The sequence below is a fragment of the Bison bison genome, unplaced genomic scaffold (genome assembly GCF_000754665.1).
Source record: "Bison bison bison isolate TAMUID 2011002044 unplaced genomic scaffold, Bison_UMD1.0 scf7180017864452, whole genome shotgun sequence".
Lineage (NCBI taxonomy): Eukaryota > Metazoa > Chordata > Mammalia > Artiodactyla > Bovidae > Bison > Bison bison.
In genome coordinates, this window is record NW_011495014.1 from 3488382 (window position 1) to 3507826 (window position 19445).

Sequence of the window (19445 nt, forward strand, 5' to 3'; positions counted from 1 at the left end):
AATATAGAAAAGTGTATTCTTTGAATAGCTCTAGTAAATATAAATTTTATCTTTCTACTTTGGGATGTAAATAGAGCTAAAAAATTATATACCCAACCCTCCCCAAATAGTCTTTTAAAATTGTTGAACTAATGTGGATATTAATCTTGTTCAGCAATTTGATGCAAATGCCTAAATACAAAAAGTTGTTTAGTAAGTACTACACAGGAAGGAAAAGGCTTAATACTTTAGATAGCTTCTTGAAAATCAGAAAAACTAGTAGCATTTGATTGCACCTTCAAATTTTTACAAACAAAACATTCTCAAGCAATGCCATCATACATAATCTACAATTGTAATCCAAATTTCACAACCATATTATGCACACTGTATATAAATACACATCACAAAGGTGCAATTAGAATTAAACACAGAATATGTACAAAATGAACACAGTTTAGGTGTGGACCAAAAAGGTATTGTTATCTTTTGAAAAATAACTTGATTAGATATTACTTTATCCTCTTACACTAATTTACATTTATACAAATTTTAATTAAACATACTAGAGTGAGGTGCTAAGGATGTCGGCACTATCTACATTTAAAGTTACTGCACTATGACTTTATAAATCCAGATTTCAAAAGGAAGATACTTAATAACGGAATCTTCTTTTGGATTACTTAATTTCTATTGCCTATATCTTGCATGTTCATATGAACATATATACACACTTAATACATACAACTATAGATTCCTTGTAGGAAATGTAATAATCATATACTACTAATTACTGAGCATTAAGGTACCTAATAAAATGTCTGAATTCCAACATGGTTTTTTCTCATCATAAAATCCAGAGTCCTATTATAATGGGCTGTTAAATTCATAAAGCTTTTGAATTCTGAATTATTGAAAATGATTTATGTTATTTTAGTAATTATATGAAAACACTCATACTGTAGGCTTACCAAATCACTGGCTAAAAATAACGCCATATTAAGCTTCCCTTATAAAAAGAAACCCCACTATAATTCTTTTTATATATTTAATATATATCCAGTAATCTTTTGTGCTTATTTTGCATTAGGCTCTAGGTGTGTTGGTGCACAAGATATGGGTCTTGAAATCAATGGATTAAAGAGAAGAGGAATCTAGTAATTTTTGAAGGTGGGAGGAGAAGGGGACAACACAGGATGAGATGGCTGGATGGCATCACCGACTCAATGGACATGAGTTTGAGTAAACTCCAAGAGTTGGTGATGGACAGGGAGGCCTGGCGTGCTGCAGTCCATGGGGTCACAAAGAGTCAGACACAATTGAGAGACTGAACTGAACTGAACCGATAACGATTTCCTAACTGAACTTGGACACAGGGCGTTGAGACTATGTAGAAGGGGCAACTGGTGGCTCAGATAGTAAAGAATCCACCTGCAATACAGGAGACTGGGGTTTGATCCCTGGGTTGGGAAGATTCCCTGGAGAAGGAAATGGCAACCCTCTTCAGTATTCTTGCCTGGGAAATCCCATGGACAGAGGATCCTTGTGGGCTACAGTCCCTGGGGTCACAAGAGTGATACAACTTAGTGACGAAACCAGCAGAAGCTGCATCTGGTGGTGGGGCAAGCGGTGGAGTGAGGAGGGTAGACGTCACATCTAAGCTTGAATCTGAAGACGGAGTAGCAGTTAGCTGAACAGGTGGAGGCAGAAAGTCCCTGCTGAGCAACAATAGCTTTACAGGCCTGAGATGGGACAGAGCTTTCACTGGCCTACAAAATATCCAGACTGGATGAACTTGTGTGGCATCCCTTCCTGTCTTGGCCCATAAGCAAAAAACAAAAAGTAACTAAACAGAACGTTTTCAGAAAGTAGCATCCCCCTTCCTCTGCCTTCGCCATCTTCAGGTGATAAGTAATGTCTTAACTCATAATTTGATTTAATGATCCTTATATTTATCTCATTTATGTGAATGTGTGCTTATCCTGTATTGGAAATATCTTGAGGAATGCTGTGTGTTTGTGTGTGTGTGTATTTGCTTTGTTCTAATGATGCTACTTAAGATAGGGCTTAGTTCTTGAGCCACTGTGTAAACTTGTCCAGACTCACTCTACAATTTAAAGGATTATAGCTTTTCTTAAACAGAATTGAAACTCCTTACTTTTGCAAATCTATCTGATATGTACTTATAAGTATGAGTAAACTGTTTCCAAAGCCCAATAGAGTAAAAGTTTTGCCCATCTAAATATGTTTGAGGGATGGGACATGTTACACATTACTTCCAGAATCAGCAGAGTGATTCTTAGACTATCCTGAATCAAGGACCAGATGGGATGGGGGAGTGAGTGGGGTGGTGGATTGGTGAGTGGGAGATTGTCAACTCAGTAGCCAATCTTTTTTTTTTTTTTTTTCTGTACCATGTAGTGAATATATTCCACTGTAAATTCCAACAAGATGAACTTTTTGATGAATCGAAGGCTTGAAGAAACTAACTTAATGTAAAATAATTATAGCGAGGGAAACTACTGAAAACGTGGATCGACCATAATGCTAAAAACAAAGCAAAATCCCACAAAAATAAAAACACTTCCTTTCAGTGGTTTAATGTGTTCTTAATAATAAAAACTCCTGGTTATTACAAAGTCATTAACACATGTATCAATGATAGTGGCAATAGAAATGTGAAAAAATAATTCAGTTCCACATACACTGATTGCTGCCTACAATAATGAGGATGATGTGGAGAATGACCCAAGCCATCATAGCTTGAAAACCAGGTGCTGAATTCTCTACTTTATATAAATTATCTCACCTGATTCGGAAACAATCTTAGGAAGTATTTTAACAGTTGAGAAAATTTGAGCATGAAGATAATTTGCCAAAGTCTAGCTACTTAGATAATTGGTGATTGCACTGAGAATCAAACTCAGGTTTGGTTTGACTCCAAAGCTTGAGCCAGGCTCACAAGACCAGTCTGGAGTGAAAATTCTTAGAATAATATTAGTAGAAAACCTGTATAGAAGAAAACAGAAGGATATGGTTACAGTTACACTCCAATAGCTGATCTTAGTGCTGTGGGGCAGGAGGTAAGAGAACAGAAAAGCTTCCTTATAATTAGCTCATTCAGAAATTTAAAAAAAATATATGATTCATACACAGAGAACAAGAGCTCAAAAAAGAATACAGGAAGCCAGCTGAAGATATGACATTCTCACCAGTTAGCATTTCCTTTGAGTAATCTATTTTGTGAGCTTGTGGAGGTGTTCTTTCTAATAGACATGCCAGCAAAAGAAGCTAGTCCAAGTGATAGCTACCACTGTTGAACTCATGTTTACTTTTGATTTTCTCAGCTGACTTGTAACTCATTTACCCTGTACTATATGCTTAGTCACTCAGTTATGTCTGACTCCTGGGACCCCATGGACTGTTGCCCACCAGGCTCCTCTGTCCATGGGGATTCTCCAGGCAAGAATACTGGAGCTGCCATTCCCTTCTCTAGGGGATCTTCCCAACCCAGGGATCAAACCCAGGTCTCCCGCATTGCAGGCTGATTCTTTACCGTCTGAGCCATCATTGCTTACCCCGGGGGCATTTAATCAGCATAGTATGCTGCCTAATTTTGTAGTAATATATTAGTTTTGGTGATTGGTTTTATGTATATCTCCCTCATTATAATAGGAATATGTTGAGAATAAGGACCACCAGCTACTAGTCTGCTGGGGAGATGACCCTGTAATAAATATGATAGAGTGTGTTAAGTGCAACAAAATATATGAGCAAGTTATAGAAGCAGTGGAGAGGAGGAAATGACAAATAAAATGGGAGGCAGATACAAAGACACAAAGCAGAATCATTTACTTCCTATTCTGATTCCACAGTCTGTATCAAGAAGAAAAACCTTTAAACAAGAAATGGAAGAACAGATACATTAGGAAGAATTTCATGTAAAAAAAGAAGGTGGGAGATAGTGAAAGAGTGCTCAGCAGTTTTATGTAAGAATCCTTAGGCCTGGGCTATTCATGTTTTAAATCAATGAAAAATTTGAAAGTTACGACTGCTCTGCCTAGTATCTGCAAAGAGTCATGGGGAAAGGAATTAAAAGGTAATCAAAATGCAAGTGAATTATTATTTTTAAAAGTGCAAATTCTAGATAAAATTCCAAAAAAAAGATGATTTAAAAAGATGGTCTCTATACAGGTGGGAACAGGGAACAGTAACTATAAGACTATTGCCTGGGCTCACTAGGGAGAGAATGTCCATGTGTCAAATTAAAGTCCATGCAGAATCTTAACCTATTAAACAAACAAAAGTGAGAAAGGTATCAACAGCCCTGACCCCATGGAACATAACTGGAAAACCAGTGATCTAGTCTTGAGATTCTCTGACAAAGTTTCTTACGTTCTGTACATGGAAGGATGGAATACCAGCTGATTAATAAGGATATGGTTGAATGCATGGATTTCAGTTAGTTGAAATGTTGAAAATATTTCAAAGAACAGAGATACTCAGCCTCTTTGCACCACCAATAAGGCGTGTGCTGCTTAGAGATCCTATTGGCAGTAGAGACTAGCCCAGGAAAGGAATCTCCATGAAGGTCACCTGGGGTGGTGACAAGGACCCTCTGACAGGGTATCATGAACTTGGCCCTGTCTTGTTAAATGTAGTTTTTAAATATATCTTGGATGGACTAAAAGGCAGGTTAGCACATTTGTCAGATGACAAGATCAAGTTCATTCAAATAAAAAAACCCCAAATTTTATTCACTGCTCTGTGTACACCATATATAGTACTAAAAAAGAGTCTTACCCAGGAGATGTTAAAAAGTTTTAATTTGCATGATGATGCAGACCTGATTTACCAGGCCTGATATGCATGTTTGCTTCCTTGTCTTTTTGTTGTTGTTGATTTACTTACCACCAGCATAATATGAACAAACAAACTGATTAAGATCCAAAAAGCTCCTGTACCTTTAGCATATACCTGTGGATAGAGTATCTACAGCTCAGTTAGCAGGTAATGTAACATATCCTTATGTACTGCAACAATCCCATCTTGAATGCAATGTCCAGATCAAGTTCCATAGTTTTTAAGGAGTATAATTGCTTTATAATGTGTTTGTTTCTGCTGTACAAAACATGAATCAGCTTTATGTATACACGTATCGCCTCTCTCATGAGCCTCACTCCCACCCCACCGCCAGGTTCCATATTTTGAGGTGGACATTAATAAACAGCACTATATTCAGAAGAAGTAACCAAGGCTATAAGGTGTCTGGAAAACAGAAGCATTAGAGAAAAGAACTAAGGATGTTTAAATCTATAGAACAGAGACACATGGAGCCCATATAACCTATTGTCAAATATTTGCATGTCCATCAAGACTGCTTTCCGGCGAAGGCAATGGCACCCCACTCCAGTACTCCTGCCTGGAACATCCCATGGATGGAGGAGCCTGGTAGGCGGCAGTCCATGGGGTCGCTAAGAGTCGGACACGACTGAGAGACTTCACTTTCACTTTTCACTTTACTGCATTGGAGAAGGCAATGGCAACCCACTCCAGTGTTCTTGCCTGGAGAATCCCAGGGACGGGGGAGCCTGGTGGGCTGCCATCTATGGGGTCGCACAGAGTCGGACACGACTGAAGTGACTTAGCAGCAGCAGCAAGACTGCTTTCAAACACTTGGAGTTTGGAGAACAGGAACAAGATTTATTCTGTGTCTCTGGAGGCCAGAATTAGGGTCAGAAGGTAATATTAGATGATAGCAGGTTGATCAATATGAAGAGCTTTCTAACAATTATCACTACAAAATGGAATGGGCTTTCTTAAAAAGCAGTGTGTGTTTATATTATAGGACATGACTAAGCGACTGATCTGATCTGATCTGTATACATATATATATATATTAATCTATATATATATATGTTAATCCCAACCTCCTAATTTATCCCTCCCTTTCTTTCATCTTTTGTAACCAACTGTACTTCGGTAAAGCGTCTGCCTGCAATGCGGGAGACCCGGGTTTGATCCTGGGGTCGGGAAAATCCCCTGTAGAAGGAAATGGCAACCCACTCCAGTATTCTTGCCTGGGAAATCCCATGGACAGAGGAACCTGGTGGGCTACAGTCCATGGGAATCACAAAGAGTCAGGCACGACTGAGCGACTTCACTTTCACTTTCACTATACTTCAATACATGTTTTTAAAAAAGCAATGTGTTGGGTTGCCAGAGATGTGTAATAAGAGGCTGGATATACATATCTGCATTTGTATACCCAAATACACATAGGATATATATTTGATGAAAGGAATTCCTGGTTACACGTTATGTGTTGAATAAATAGCCTGGGTGCTAATGTCTCTGGCAAACCAAACTAAAACATTCATATCACTTTGATGTTCAGTCAAATCTTACAGTGTAAGTCTTTGGTTCATTAGTTGTTAATTGTAGGTGGCAATTTGGAACCAGATTCATTATGTTCGGCTGTTTTGTCAGCTAATAAGAATTTCAACAACCTGAATTTACAATGAGTCCTTGGTTTACATATTACCCCAAAAGTCACCAGAAAAGATGATAATATCAACAAATAGACATAAATTTTCCATACATTCCTTTATTCTTCCTTCTGGTTTAGACAGGCATTGTCTCTTTTAGCAGAGGCTAATAAGTGAAATGAATCCAAGAGTGTCCTGGTAAATATTTAATAACTATGTCTCTGAAAAAAAAGGGAGGGGTGTTTCTAATTTGTTGTCAAGTTTGCTGTGTTTGTCTAATCTTGTGTTTGTTTTGTGCTTGTCAAATCCCACAATATGACTATTCCCATCATTGGTGATTTCAAGATACAATGGGGGAAGAGATGAGTCCAATCCACTTTAGTGATGAATTTTTATAAGCTGACTCCAGAACACCACTGTGTGAACCCCACATATTAATGAGAAGAATCAGCTGAATGGATGTCTCCTGAACTAGAAGATCACTGTTTATTGCATAGGAAAACTGTAGAGATTGATTACATATGTTTAATTTTTCCACTTAAATAAAAATGCCAGCAGTTTTGAAGGAACCTATTCTTAAATGTATTGCATTTGCTCAGGGCTGAAGCCCAGCCTCTCAGGATGCACCACTTTGGTTAGCTGTATTTTCTCTGATCCTCTCAAAATATGCTGCACATATGACATGACAAGTATTTGGGAAGTCCATGTTTTCCATTTGGTGTTGGAGCAATGCATTCTGAAGTACTGGTCCTATATAAGCTTTTGAGTAATCTCTACAGAGGCTGACAAAGAAATTCTGTACGGAGTTTAAAAATACTAAGTGGAGTTTAAAAATACCAAGACCGGCACACTCTTGTCAGTAATGCCTAACGCAGCCCCCTCTCCTCATTCCGCAGGCACGGATCCCGGGATGAAGGAGTCACTCTGATCCATCTAGTAAGAACTGTCGTATGAGGAAATAGTTAAAAACCTATCCCTAAATTTGGAAACTATAGGTTAGAGATACTTGGCGTCAGCCATCTCTCACAAACCTCTAATGGCTTCTATCTCCTAGAGCATTTAGGAATTTTACTTGAAGGTTAGTTAAATTATAAGACTGTTAAGAGGAAACAAGAGGGCAGGGCTGGAAGACTGGGCATGCAGGTGGAGAATTATAATACTATACAGGTAATTACTAACTGAATAAAGCACAGTCATAAATCTAAGACTGGGTGAAGGAAATTTAGACAGAGACATTTTAAAGTTTGCTCATTAAAGGAAGAGTTACCATCTGGCAACTCTTTTTTTATGACGAAAGAGAGCAAACAACCAAGCATTCCTCAAGGAACACATGGTAACCCCACAATGTAGAAACAGCTTTGACCTTAGAAAGGAGAGGAAGAATGATCAGGGTTGGGAAAACATTGAGAAAAAGAATCCAGTGAAAGTTGTGAAAACTAAGTTACATTTCCTATACCATGGTAACAGAATCCAGAAAAATATAATCCAGGCGAATTCAATGCCAAGGTTCCTTTGAAACATAGAAGCAGCCGCCTAATGGATTTTACAGATACACGTGAAATGGGAATAAAGGCTAATGTAATTGTTCAACAGTGTGGTGCAGATGATGAAATCTAAGTACTTAATTTAGAAAAATGTGTAGTATTAAGATGACTGCAATGATTACTGTGAAGAGCATGACATGTCTGAATGGGCTTGACAGGGAAAAAGAGCTGTACTCTGTAATTTAGAAATCTAAAGCTAGTTATTTCTTCTAGAAACATGTACTTTATTCAATAAGCTTTCTCTATTAATTGTTTCTAGACAATGTTTGGAACAAACACCACCACCACCAATAAAGGCACAGTTGAACACCACCCCCCCCAAATAAAATTGGATTCGTTCTATAAATGTAACTATACATATTACTTCTCAATATATCAAACTCATAATTAGATTGAGAAGAATCACTAAGACATTTTATAATGAAAAACTAAATTTCTATCCTTATTTTGTTTCTGAAGTATTTTATTATAAAGAAACACAAAAACACATGTCTGTGTTCTTTTTACTAATCTTAAGACTATCATATGGGCTTCCCTGGTAGTTCAGCTGGTAAAGAACCCACCTGCAATGCAAGAGATCCTGGTTTGATTCCTGGGTCGGGAAGTTCCCCTGGAGAAGGGATAGGCTACCCACTCCAGTATTCTTAGGCTTCCCTGGTGGCTCAGATGGTAAAGAATCTGCTTGCAATGTGGGATACCTGGGTTCAATCAGTTGGGAAGATCCCCTGGAAGAGGGCATGGCCACCACTCCAGTATTCTTGCCTAGAGAATCCCCATGGACAGAGGAGCCTGGCAGGCTACAGTCCATGGGGTTGCAAATAGTCTGACATGACTGAGCGACTAAGCACACAACGCAAGACCATCATACAGAGTAAAGTAAGTCAGAAAGAGAAAAACAAATACTGTATATTATCGCATATATGTGGAATCTAGAAAAATGGTATAGATGATCTTATTTGCAAGTAGAAATAGAGACACAGACTTAGAGAACAAATGTATGGAAACCAAGAGAGGAAGTGGGGATGGGATGAACTGGGAGATTGGGATTGACATATATACACTATTGATACTAAGTACAAAATATATAACTAATGACAACCTGTAGTATAGCTCAGGGAACTCTACTCACAGTGCTCTGTGGTGACCTAAATGGGAATGAAATCCAAAAAAGAGGAGACATGTGTATACACATAGCTGGTTCACTTTGCTGCACAGTTGAAATTAACACAACATTGTAAAGCAACTATACGCCAATAAAAATGAATTTTAAAAAAAGGCCGCATTGGAGGAGATGTCATTGTATAAACTGATTCACTGTTTACAACCTGAGACACCTTGGAAAGACACACAGGTAGAGTGGAAAGAAAAACATCTCCTTTATGTCCTGGAGCTTTTGTTTCTGAGGTAAGTACGAAGGAAATGACCCAGTACCAAGTCCACTGAGTTTCTTGGTGTGTTTTATCTAGTTGCCATAGTGAAGGCTTTGGAAGAAGTTTGACACTGAAAGCTTTGCAAAGTGGTTTTTGTTTTGTTTTTGGTCAGATGTTCCTTCTATCTCCTCCCTTAATGGGCAGTTCACTGTCACCCACAGAGGACCATCTCCAGGAAAAACCAAAGTGGCAAAGTTTGTCCTTAATAATCCTCCCTTTCTTCTTTCAGTCCCTCTCTCTGCTACTGACCCTCTCTAGCTGCTTTAGCCAAAAAATGGAATCAATTTAGTCACATTCTGTTGCTTATCCCAGAGGTATATTTCAAAGAAAACGTCATATTGAAAGTGAAATCTCAAGTATCTGATTGAAATTGTTGGATCCGTAATGTTTTTGGATAGCTAATTTTAGATTTTGGATAGCTAAACCTTAGACAAACATAGTCAATGATATTTAAAAACTCATTAAAGTTAATATACATTTTCCTCCATTAATACCCCTCAGATTTTTTAGTCAATGAGTCCACATTGCTTTGATCTTTTATTAGTTTTCTGTGAAATGTGTTTCCCAGTTTCTGAATACTTTCAATAGGCTTAGATCAGATCACCTTAGAATCCCATTCATTATCTTTTTCGCTTGGCATTCATTTGAAAGGAGTGATGATATCCAAATGCCTTTTGTTTGTATCTTCACCAAAATGGAAAGTTGCATGTTTTCAGACAAACCAAGGCATGACACCCACTCAGAAGACTGCCTCTTCAACTTGTAACAGTAAGCAGAATGACAAAAGTAAATCAATAACAGAAGCCTGTTTTTGCTTCTTCTTCAGCTTGCTAAAAATAAAAGGGTAGAAGTAACTGAATACGAATTATAGTATCAGAATACATCACTGCCTGGTAAGGAGGAATGTTCCTGAAGGCATGTAGCTCCCCCAATAGTCATTGTGTGTGTGTGCTACAAAGGTCACCACAATAAATCTTCTGGTTCTCAGATAGAATTACAGTTCCCCACCTGTTAAAAACCACTACACACAGTACCAAACCCCAGACAGGGATGACTCCCAATAGGTACAGAGATTGTCTTTCCCAACACCTATGGGGGGTAATCAATTAATTTTAGAATAGTAAGTAACAAGATAATAGTTTTCTATTGAGTGAGCCAGTTAACATCTTTGTGCTTCTTTATCTTCAGTTGTACACATGGTCTCATAATTTACCTATTCCAGTGGGTTTTTGTCAGGATTAAATTAAATAATGTTTATAAAATGCCTGGCAAGTAAAAAATCATTTAATGAATGGCAGCCATCACTATTGTTCCACCAATATTTTGAGCTTGGAGAATGACTTCATCTTTTGAGTAAGGGTTAACATTGGTTTGTAGTGAGTTAGAAAAGCAGAGAGTGTATTTCAGAAGCAAATCTGAGAATTATTATTAAATTAGGCTACATTCAAAGCTATCATGAAGAACAGCAACAATAGTGACTTGTTACCAAAAAAAATCTTAAGGGCCTTTCAATGAACTGTGTCAAAAATACCTCCAAAGGAGTTATGAGACTTGCTCTAGGCTAGGTTGTAACTAGCTTCGTTTAAGCAACTGTCTTCTTGCGCAGTTGGGAACAAAGCACATACACGAGGTGCAAAATACCTAAAAACGGGTTTTGAAACACACATCACACCTCTGCTATCTGACTTCATACTGGCAACTAAAGGTACAGGTAACACAGGTGTGCTTATGGTGTTTCTGCTACTTAGCCAGTGATCCTTTATGTTAAGCATCCTGGATTATGTAAGAAAAATCTTTGTCTTTCTTCCTTTGTCCTTAGATAATAACGGGAGGCCATTTACTATGAGCTGATAAGCTGATGGATCAATACAAATATAAAGAGTGTCTCTGATCGAGGAAAAGGTTTTCTGAGCTGTGTTTCTCTCCACTTAATCTCTAAGATGGCACAATGATAGTTATCTCTACCTGGATCCTTCCCTGACACCACTTCAATAACTCAAAAGCCTCTCAGAATCACCTGGATTCCTTGTCATATTCTTGTCATTGAGAAAGGTACTATCACCCACAACCCATTCAGTTTTGCAAGCCAGAAATTTAGGAGTCATTCTTGATAGTTCCCCACTTTCCTTCCAAATCCAACCCATCATCAAGGACTGTTGATTTTATTTCCTAAATTACTCCCTCTGTCCATCTCTCTTCATCTCCCCTACCATCAGTGTAATCTAACCTACCATCATCTCTCTCCTGGACTATTGTAATAGTCTCTTAACTGGTCTGACTCCATAAGCTCCCCCGACACGGCTACCCCTACCCCTAAACCATTCTCAAATCAGAGCATGAACCAGATCACATTATTCTGCCAACCGACCCCATGCCTAAAACTCCTATATGACTTCCGATAGCATTAGGATGAGGAGAAAAACAATGTCTTAATCAGACTGACAAAGCCCAACCCTACCCCCTTCATGATGCTCTACTCCTTCCATCTCTGCTCCAGGCTCACTAGCCTCTGTGTGCTCCCGGTGCTTCCTCCTGACACAAGGTAACTCAGTGTTCTCTGCTGCCTGAACCACTCTCACCAACCCTTTCTGGCTAGTTACCTGTTCAGATTTCAGTTCAATTGTCACTTTCTTAAGGAAACTCCTTGATATCTGGCCCCCATCAATTCTCGGGTACATACTTTCCTAGCACTTAGCAACTTCCCTTTATGGTACTTTATGAAGCTGTGATTTTGTCTACATGATTAATATTTTTCTTTTCTGTTAATATGTAAGTTCCAGGAGAAAAGGGATCACATCTATTTTTCATAGCAGTTAGCCCCAGCTGAAGCACAGGGTTTATGACCTAAATAAATATTTATAGAGTGAATAAATAAACGATGTCAGGGAAGTTTTCTGCCCTGTTTTCAGTGATGAGACTATACTCTTTTTCCTTTAAAAAAGCCTCAGCAGAGAGTCTGCTCGGAAAAATACCCATTTTAATCTGCGGATCTAAATATGAAAATGGGTTAATGCAACCAGATTGAGGTAAGGATTGGGGGTTTGGTAAAAAATAAATAAATAAATAAAAGTGCACTTCTAAGGTTTTTTTACCTTTAGCTTTAGAGAGTTCAGTTTTTCCTCCCTGAGGTGTTCTCTCAGCATCTCACGGTGGAGCCTCTCCTGCTCTCTGGCAAATTCGCCCAGGGTGTACTGGCGCACGCTGTTGTGGCGGCTGGACATGCCCAGGGTGCTGCCGCCCTGGCTGGGCACACTCGTGAAGCCCTGCCTCCTGGTGAAGTAGTACACAGTGACGCAACTGAAATGCACATTCTTGGTCCTCAGCCGCTTCTCTCTTTTGAGGATGGAGGAAGCTGAAAGGGAAAGAAACAACTCAGAGAACAGCCCCACAGCAGTTTTCGGATGAGGTGACGAATTAGAAAATGCCACTTGATGATCTTAAATTTACGGTCAACCCTTTCTGGCTGGGAGACACTAAAAATTTGTCACTCAGAATTGGCACAGACTCCGCATTCCTTGCTTAGATTTTCTCCTAGCTGTGGTGGAGTAGACTTTTAAGACCTCTATAATGGTAGTCCAAGAAAACGTTTGGGCAAGTTGCCAGTAGTCTGTGAATCAGTGGCAGAATTTAATTTCTCATTTCTCTTCACCTTTTAAGTTTTGCTTTTATGATTTTCACATGAGTTGTATTTTACTATAATCAGAAAAGACACATACTACAAACTCTTTGGCTCTCATTTGATATGGAAGGCACTTGGTGTGAAATAAATGTCTATTTTTAAATTTTAGAAAATTCCAAAATGCAATAAACATTTATAGAAAAAGGCTCAATGGCACTATTTAGGCATTTTTACAATCTAAATGTAACCAAGTTTTCATCTGATGAAAACACCAATAAGTAATATTATGGACAGTGGAACTTTAATCCAAGTATACATTGAGAATATAGAAAATGTCATGAAATATATCAGAACCTTTACTATTAGTTACAGAGACATCAAGATGTGCAGAGCACCATGGAAGGTTGAAATGAACTCTGTAGTTGAGAGGAACAGAGTTACACATTGACCTTTTGAAGTTGGAAGATGTGCCGGTCTGTTTATTTTGTTGTGAGGTAACCCAGTCTTATAGAATTTGAATGATTTCTTTCAATGAAACAAAAAGAAACAATGAACCCCTCAGATGTTTTCTATCAGCTAACATTTACGGACTGTTCAAAGAACTATGCAAAGGACTATGCATGAGTTATCTCATTTTATTCTTATGACTGCTTGAGTTGGAATAATCCAAGCCTACATTTTGAGGAAAACAATCCACAAAAGGTTAAATGACATGGCCAAGGTCATATAACTAGCAGTGAAAATGTGATTCATTATTCTAGAGCCCAGTCTTTTAGCCATCAGGCCACAGTAGAAAGCTGGGATCAAGCTAAGCAAGATGAACAAGGCTAAGATTTGGTGCCACACTGCTTCTGGGAGATGTCAACTGCTCCAGACTCCAAAGATGATTTTTATTTGTAAGACTGTATAAACAATGAAAGAAAAGTAACTACAGGAGCACTGGATTTATATAAAAATATGCTTCTAAGGGAATAGAATGAACTTCCAAGTTCAGTTGTCTCATTTTCTCCTTATAAAACCTTCAAGCCAAATAGAGATGTTGCTGTGATACATATCATTTTGAGGATTTATATATTCAATAAATATAAACCAGTAGTTTTCCCAGGCACTTTCTAAATGATTGGATATATTGGTGGAAAAGACATCTGTGATCCCTGCCCACATGGAGCTTTCATTTCCAGTGATGAGAAACTCAGAATAAATAGACTCAAACAGAGTAAAAGAAATAAGACATCTGGGCAAGAATTTAGCTATCTCAACTTTTCCTCCTCATTAGTGCTTTACTTCTCCAGAAGAGATTGCCAGGGAGCAAACGCTTCCAGCATGTATGTAGTTTTTCCATTTTTTTTTTTCTAGTTATCTATGTACATGTTCACGGCAACATACTTGTACTCCTGGAAGTAGTGACAATTTTCAACTTAGATTTAAAAGCTCTGATCTGCTTCATAACTGTAGGTTTAAATCATCTCAAAACAAAGAAGAATTTGTCACAATGTAAAAGATTTCACCATAAAAGGCAAAATTCAACCATGTGCCCAGTAATTTGCTACCTGATCTGACAACCTCATCCATCACCACCTTACAGCAGGCTAGAGCCTCTGCTTTTTGGGTGATAACCTTGAACTTATTTTGCTCTTCATATCATAAAGATGCAAATGATGCCCTGAAAATACTATCTTTCCAGGCCATAATTTACAAATAAAAATATTTTAATGTACTCATTTAAAATAATTATTATAAACACATCTGATAATTTTCTTACTTGTTTTTTAGATAATTCATAGTACTCTACATGAATTTCCTTTAGAAATTTTTATTGAAATTTTGTACCTACTTTTTTGGATTATAAAAGAATTCCACCTTTTGGATGAATCTACTGTACCATCCTTTCACAAAAAGCCATATTATGTTTTCCCCAGAAAACTGTTAAGAGATGATTTTCCAAGGCTTGGAAAAAGACAACAGTGGCAGAGAGTAGGAGCCCTTCATCTGGGCTCCTGGCATTTCTAACACTGTCACAGTGCACATGGACTTATGCTTTTTCCTATCCACTACAGCTTATAATTCAAACGTGCTTATACTTGTTTCAGCACTTGCATATTATAAGTAGCACTGTAGAAATATGATCAAAAAGCCTACAGAATACATTTTAAAGGAAGGCTTTGAGATGTAAGATTAGCCTTATGAGGAATATTTTAAATGTGGCTTTCCTAAACTTAGGAGGTACTCATGTCTCTCTCTTCTGATGATTGATCTGGAGCCCTAGAACAGGCCCTTGTGGGCTGTCTCTTGCCTCCAGAACCAATTTGACTAACAATCACAGAATGAAGTTATCAAAAAAGAGTCTGTGTTTTTCAAACCTGAGAAAAACAGATGAAATCCACTCAGCACATTTGCCATAGGGAATCTGAAACCTCGATGCTACACCTACCTAGTAATCTGTGCCCTTTACAGGATAATTGAACTCAATGTTGTGTCTCTACAGAGTTCAGGGTTCATTTTACTACTGTGAAGTCAAGAGCAAGAAAAAAAAAATGAAGGAGACAGTGGCGTTCATTACTGCTTTGAAAAATAACTAGTCTGTTTTCATATGCAATGCTAATTTTTTGCTGCCTTCCAGCTCCTCTTCTTTTATCTCACTCAGTTACCATCCTGCAGCAGAGGTGTCTAAGTGCAGCAGTATTATTTGTTCCAACCAGGACACAGCTCTTGGGACCACCATTATGGCTAGCACATCAGGGTGTACTGGTATTGCTGTAAAATCATCACATATTATGGAGATAATATTGATCCTTGTAAATTAAAGGAATAAACAGCACAGAGTAACCAGCATTAGCTATCTGCAGAAGCTACCCATCTTTAAAATGCTTTTAAAAATGAATGAAGAAGAGAGTTGAGAAACTAATTCATGATGCCAGGGTGAGAAAGTAAGTAGATAAAATAAAATAAGTTATACCATACATTTATATAAAGAGTTCATGCTCAGAGTGGATTAAAAATGGAAGCCATTTGGGATTATCAGATGCAAACTATTATATGTAGAATGAATAAACAACAAAAATCCTACTATATAGCAGAGGGAGCTATATTCAATATCCTGTGATAAACCATAATGCAAAATAATATGAAAAAGAATATATATATATTTTTATGTATAACTGAATCACTTTGTTGTATAGCAGAAATAAACACAGCATTGTAAATCAGCGATACTTCAATAGAATACACGTTTAAAAAATGGAAGCCAAAGCTAAGAGTTGTACAGTGTGTTTTCAGGGCCATCCAGGGGAGCCAGTGCTCTGAGGAGACACACATTCTGAATATTCTGATCCTACAGAGAAGATGAGTATATCAAGATATCAAAGCGGCCTCACATCAGGCTCTAAGAAAATGCAACCAACCTTGCTCCATTTCGACACGCATAAACCAACCTGTTCATTCACATTGGAATATAACTTCAAAAGTCAACAAGACTATCTGATTGACTTGTCAATTCTATTTCTTGCTGAAAATAATCAAATTTGCTTTCAGGTTTATACTTCAGACATTTGTGAATGCGTGTGTCATTGCATCTGAGATTGCTCTCTCTGTATGCACAGAGACCATTGTGCATCTGAGTCTGTAAATCTGAAGACAAGATTCTCGATTATTGATTCCACTCTAGCGCAATCATTCTGGGGCCAGTGCTTGAGGAGTGATTCAGTTACTCTTAATGCACATTTGGCTCTTTTAGTGTCAACAACTATCAGCAAAGTCCAGATATAGGTGGAAAGGCAGAGAGCAGTAAACAGAACTATGTATTTTGGCTCTGAAGTTGCCACATGGAGGTTGAGAGTTTTTGGTCCAGTCTGATGTTAAACAAGGGGAAAACCGTGGAAAATATTAATTCTACCGTTTGGGTCTGATGAAGTTAATAGTATACTTCTTTCTCCTATGCAGTATGTTCAAAAGGAAAATACCAGATGATTTGTAAGTCAATATTGAGTTTACTTTTCTTCTTTGCGGGGTGGGGTGGGGTGGGAATTTAGTAGAAGCAAAGTGAGACTGTTGAAATTAGTTTATCTTGGTAAATCCCGGGTAATAAAAACTTGTTTTCTTAAATTATACAGGCCAAGTTAATCAGGGGCTCTGAAAGTATGTTGTTTCTCGCCTTTTGAAGAACAAATCAAGATCATATCAGTTATGAAGTCATGAAACCTAAAACCCCACTGTCATAAGAAAATATTTTGCATAGGAATTAACAATAACAGCTTAGATATTAAATCAACTTCCAATGGTTAAAGTTATTAAGATTTAAAAAAATATATGTCCTCAATCTTTCCAAGGGACTTCTACAAATCTCCTGTGATCATATTTTCACATTTTCTCCAGCTTGACGCAATTGTCAAGATCGGCCCCTCTTGATCCTGGTATCACAAGCATGGTCTCAGATCTCAACCACAGGTAAGGAGTGAAATGGATCTAGCAACCAAACAATATAGGAATAGTTCCTTTGAAAATGAAGCCAGTTTGCTGTCAAAAGTAATTCTTCCTTGTTCTAATTGTTCCCTTTTATTCTTTTATGTCACATTCTCAAGTTTTTCAAATCTACTTACCACAGTTGTATTTTTGTGGTTTTTTTTTGTTTGTTTGTTTTGTTATTTTGCTCAAGTAAGGTATTTAGGGAAATAGTAAATCTTTCAAGTGGAAACAATTCCAAAAGACTAATAAAAGGAAATGTCTTGAGGCATTGGGTAAACGAGAGGCAAATGAAAGTAAAGACTATTTGGGAGTATTTTCCTTCCAACTGTGAACAGAATTCAAATTACCTAAAGTATATAACACAAAGTGGTGGCCAAATCAATAGTATGTTATACTCAGGATGTTATTTTATATTCAGTGATGAAAGATATAGGGCTTCCTTGGTGGCTCAAACAGTAAAGAATCTGCCTGTGATACAGGAGACCCGGGTTCAATCCCTGGATTGGGCAGATCCCCTGAAGGAGGCATGGCAACCCACTCCAGTATTCTTACCTGGAGAATTACAAGGAAAGAGGAGCCTGGTGGGCTACAGTCCATGGGGTCACAAAAAATCAGACAGGACTGAGTGAGTAACACTTTCACTTCATGAAAGATATACCATGTGCAAAAATAATCATGAAAGAAAGACTTTTCCAAACACTGGATCTGTTAGAGACAATACTGGGATATCCCCCATGTTTTGGAATTGAAGGGCTTTGCATTTCCCAAAAGGACATCAGAATGGAGACAAAGTTGGTAAATGTAAGAAAATGTCAGGACCCATCAAATTAGGGACTTTTTTACTATGCCCTTATTTCTATGAAAGCAGCATTCAAAAACAAAAATCAAGGAAGAGTAGCTCCCACTTGAAGTGATGCTTGAGATATCAAGTCCCAGTTTGTTTCTGGTTCCCTGTAGTATGAATGATAGCTCTAACCACTTTTCAAACTGCAGCACATCTGTCTCTCCAGCCCCTAAATGCCATTCTTCCCCATCTCCAACCAACCAACCAACCAATTTATGTACTAGCAACGCGGCAAACTGACTGGAGAATATAAAGTATGATAAACATACATAAGAACCAGTCAGCATTCTGATGTCAGTCCTTCTGTAGAGAAGAAATAGGTTTATAACTCACAGACAAGATTAGGTAGTTTAACCATTTACCCTAAGTATTTTCCATCTTAATAACAGGTTGAAAATATTCACAATGGATTACTCTGAAGACTAATAACGTCCTTGTGTATTGTGTATTGAAACTTCTGAGTGGAAATAACTCAAGATGAAACCCTTTTGTTTAAATCGTTAGTTTTACAAAAACAAAACAAAAGAAGAAACCCTCTCACATAAGACTATGTGATAATAAATTTTCTATCAAGACATGTACAAATACTGCATACGCATTTAAGCAAAAAATTTAACAAGAAAACAGAAATAATATAAAAAGTTGACCCTTCAGGCTGGACGACCAAGGCTTTGTTTTGGATAATGAGCATGCGCGTCACGTCGTCATCTATTCAGTCTGTCAGCTGCGTCCACACAAGCAAGCCAGAGATCCGCGTGCAGGGAGGCAGCTCTCTCCCCAGTCTCTTGACAGCTACAGCCCAGGCCGCTCAGCACACTGCAAGCTGAATTTGACATTACAGAGCGTGGTTTAATAGTGTAATCATCTACTTGTAATTCTCTGCTTGAAAAAAAATAAAGTTTACTGCCCAGGATTTTGATATATATTTAGAAAGCTGCAAATAAAAATTGAGAACTTCGACCTTCCAGCTTTGATGTCATAAATAATTATGATGATTAACTCACAAAGAGTGGTCATTTCTCAGAACTAGCTCTTTTTTATTCATACATTTGAATTTATTAAAAATGCCCTCTGCACTTT

At 37.8% G+C, this 19445-nt stretch overlaps 1 protein-coding gene across 1 annotated transcript in view; it reads right to left on the bottom strand.

The window, feature by feature from the left end:
* CSRNP3 (cysteine-serine-rich nuclear protein 3) overlaps positions 1–19445 on the bottom strand; it is a 105199-nt gene that overhangs the window by 17706 nt on the left and 68048 nt on the right. Inside the window, exon 3 of the mRNA XM_010858947.1 lies at positions 12534–12793. Coding sequence (XP_010857249.1) covers positions 12534–12793 — 260 coding nt within the window. The remainder of the gene's footprint in view (positions 1–12533; positions 12794–19445) is intronic.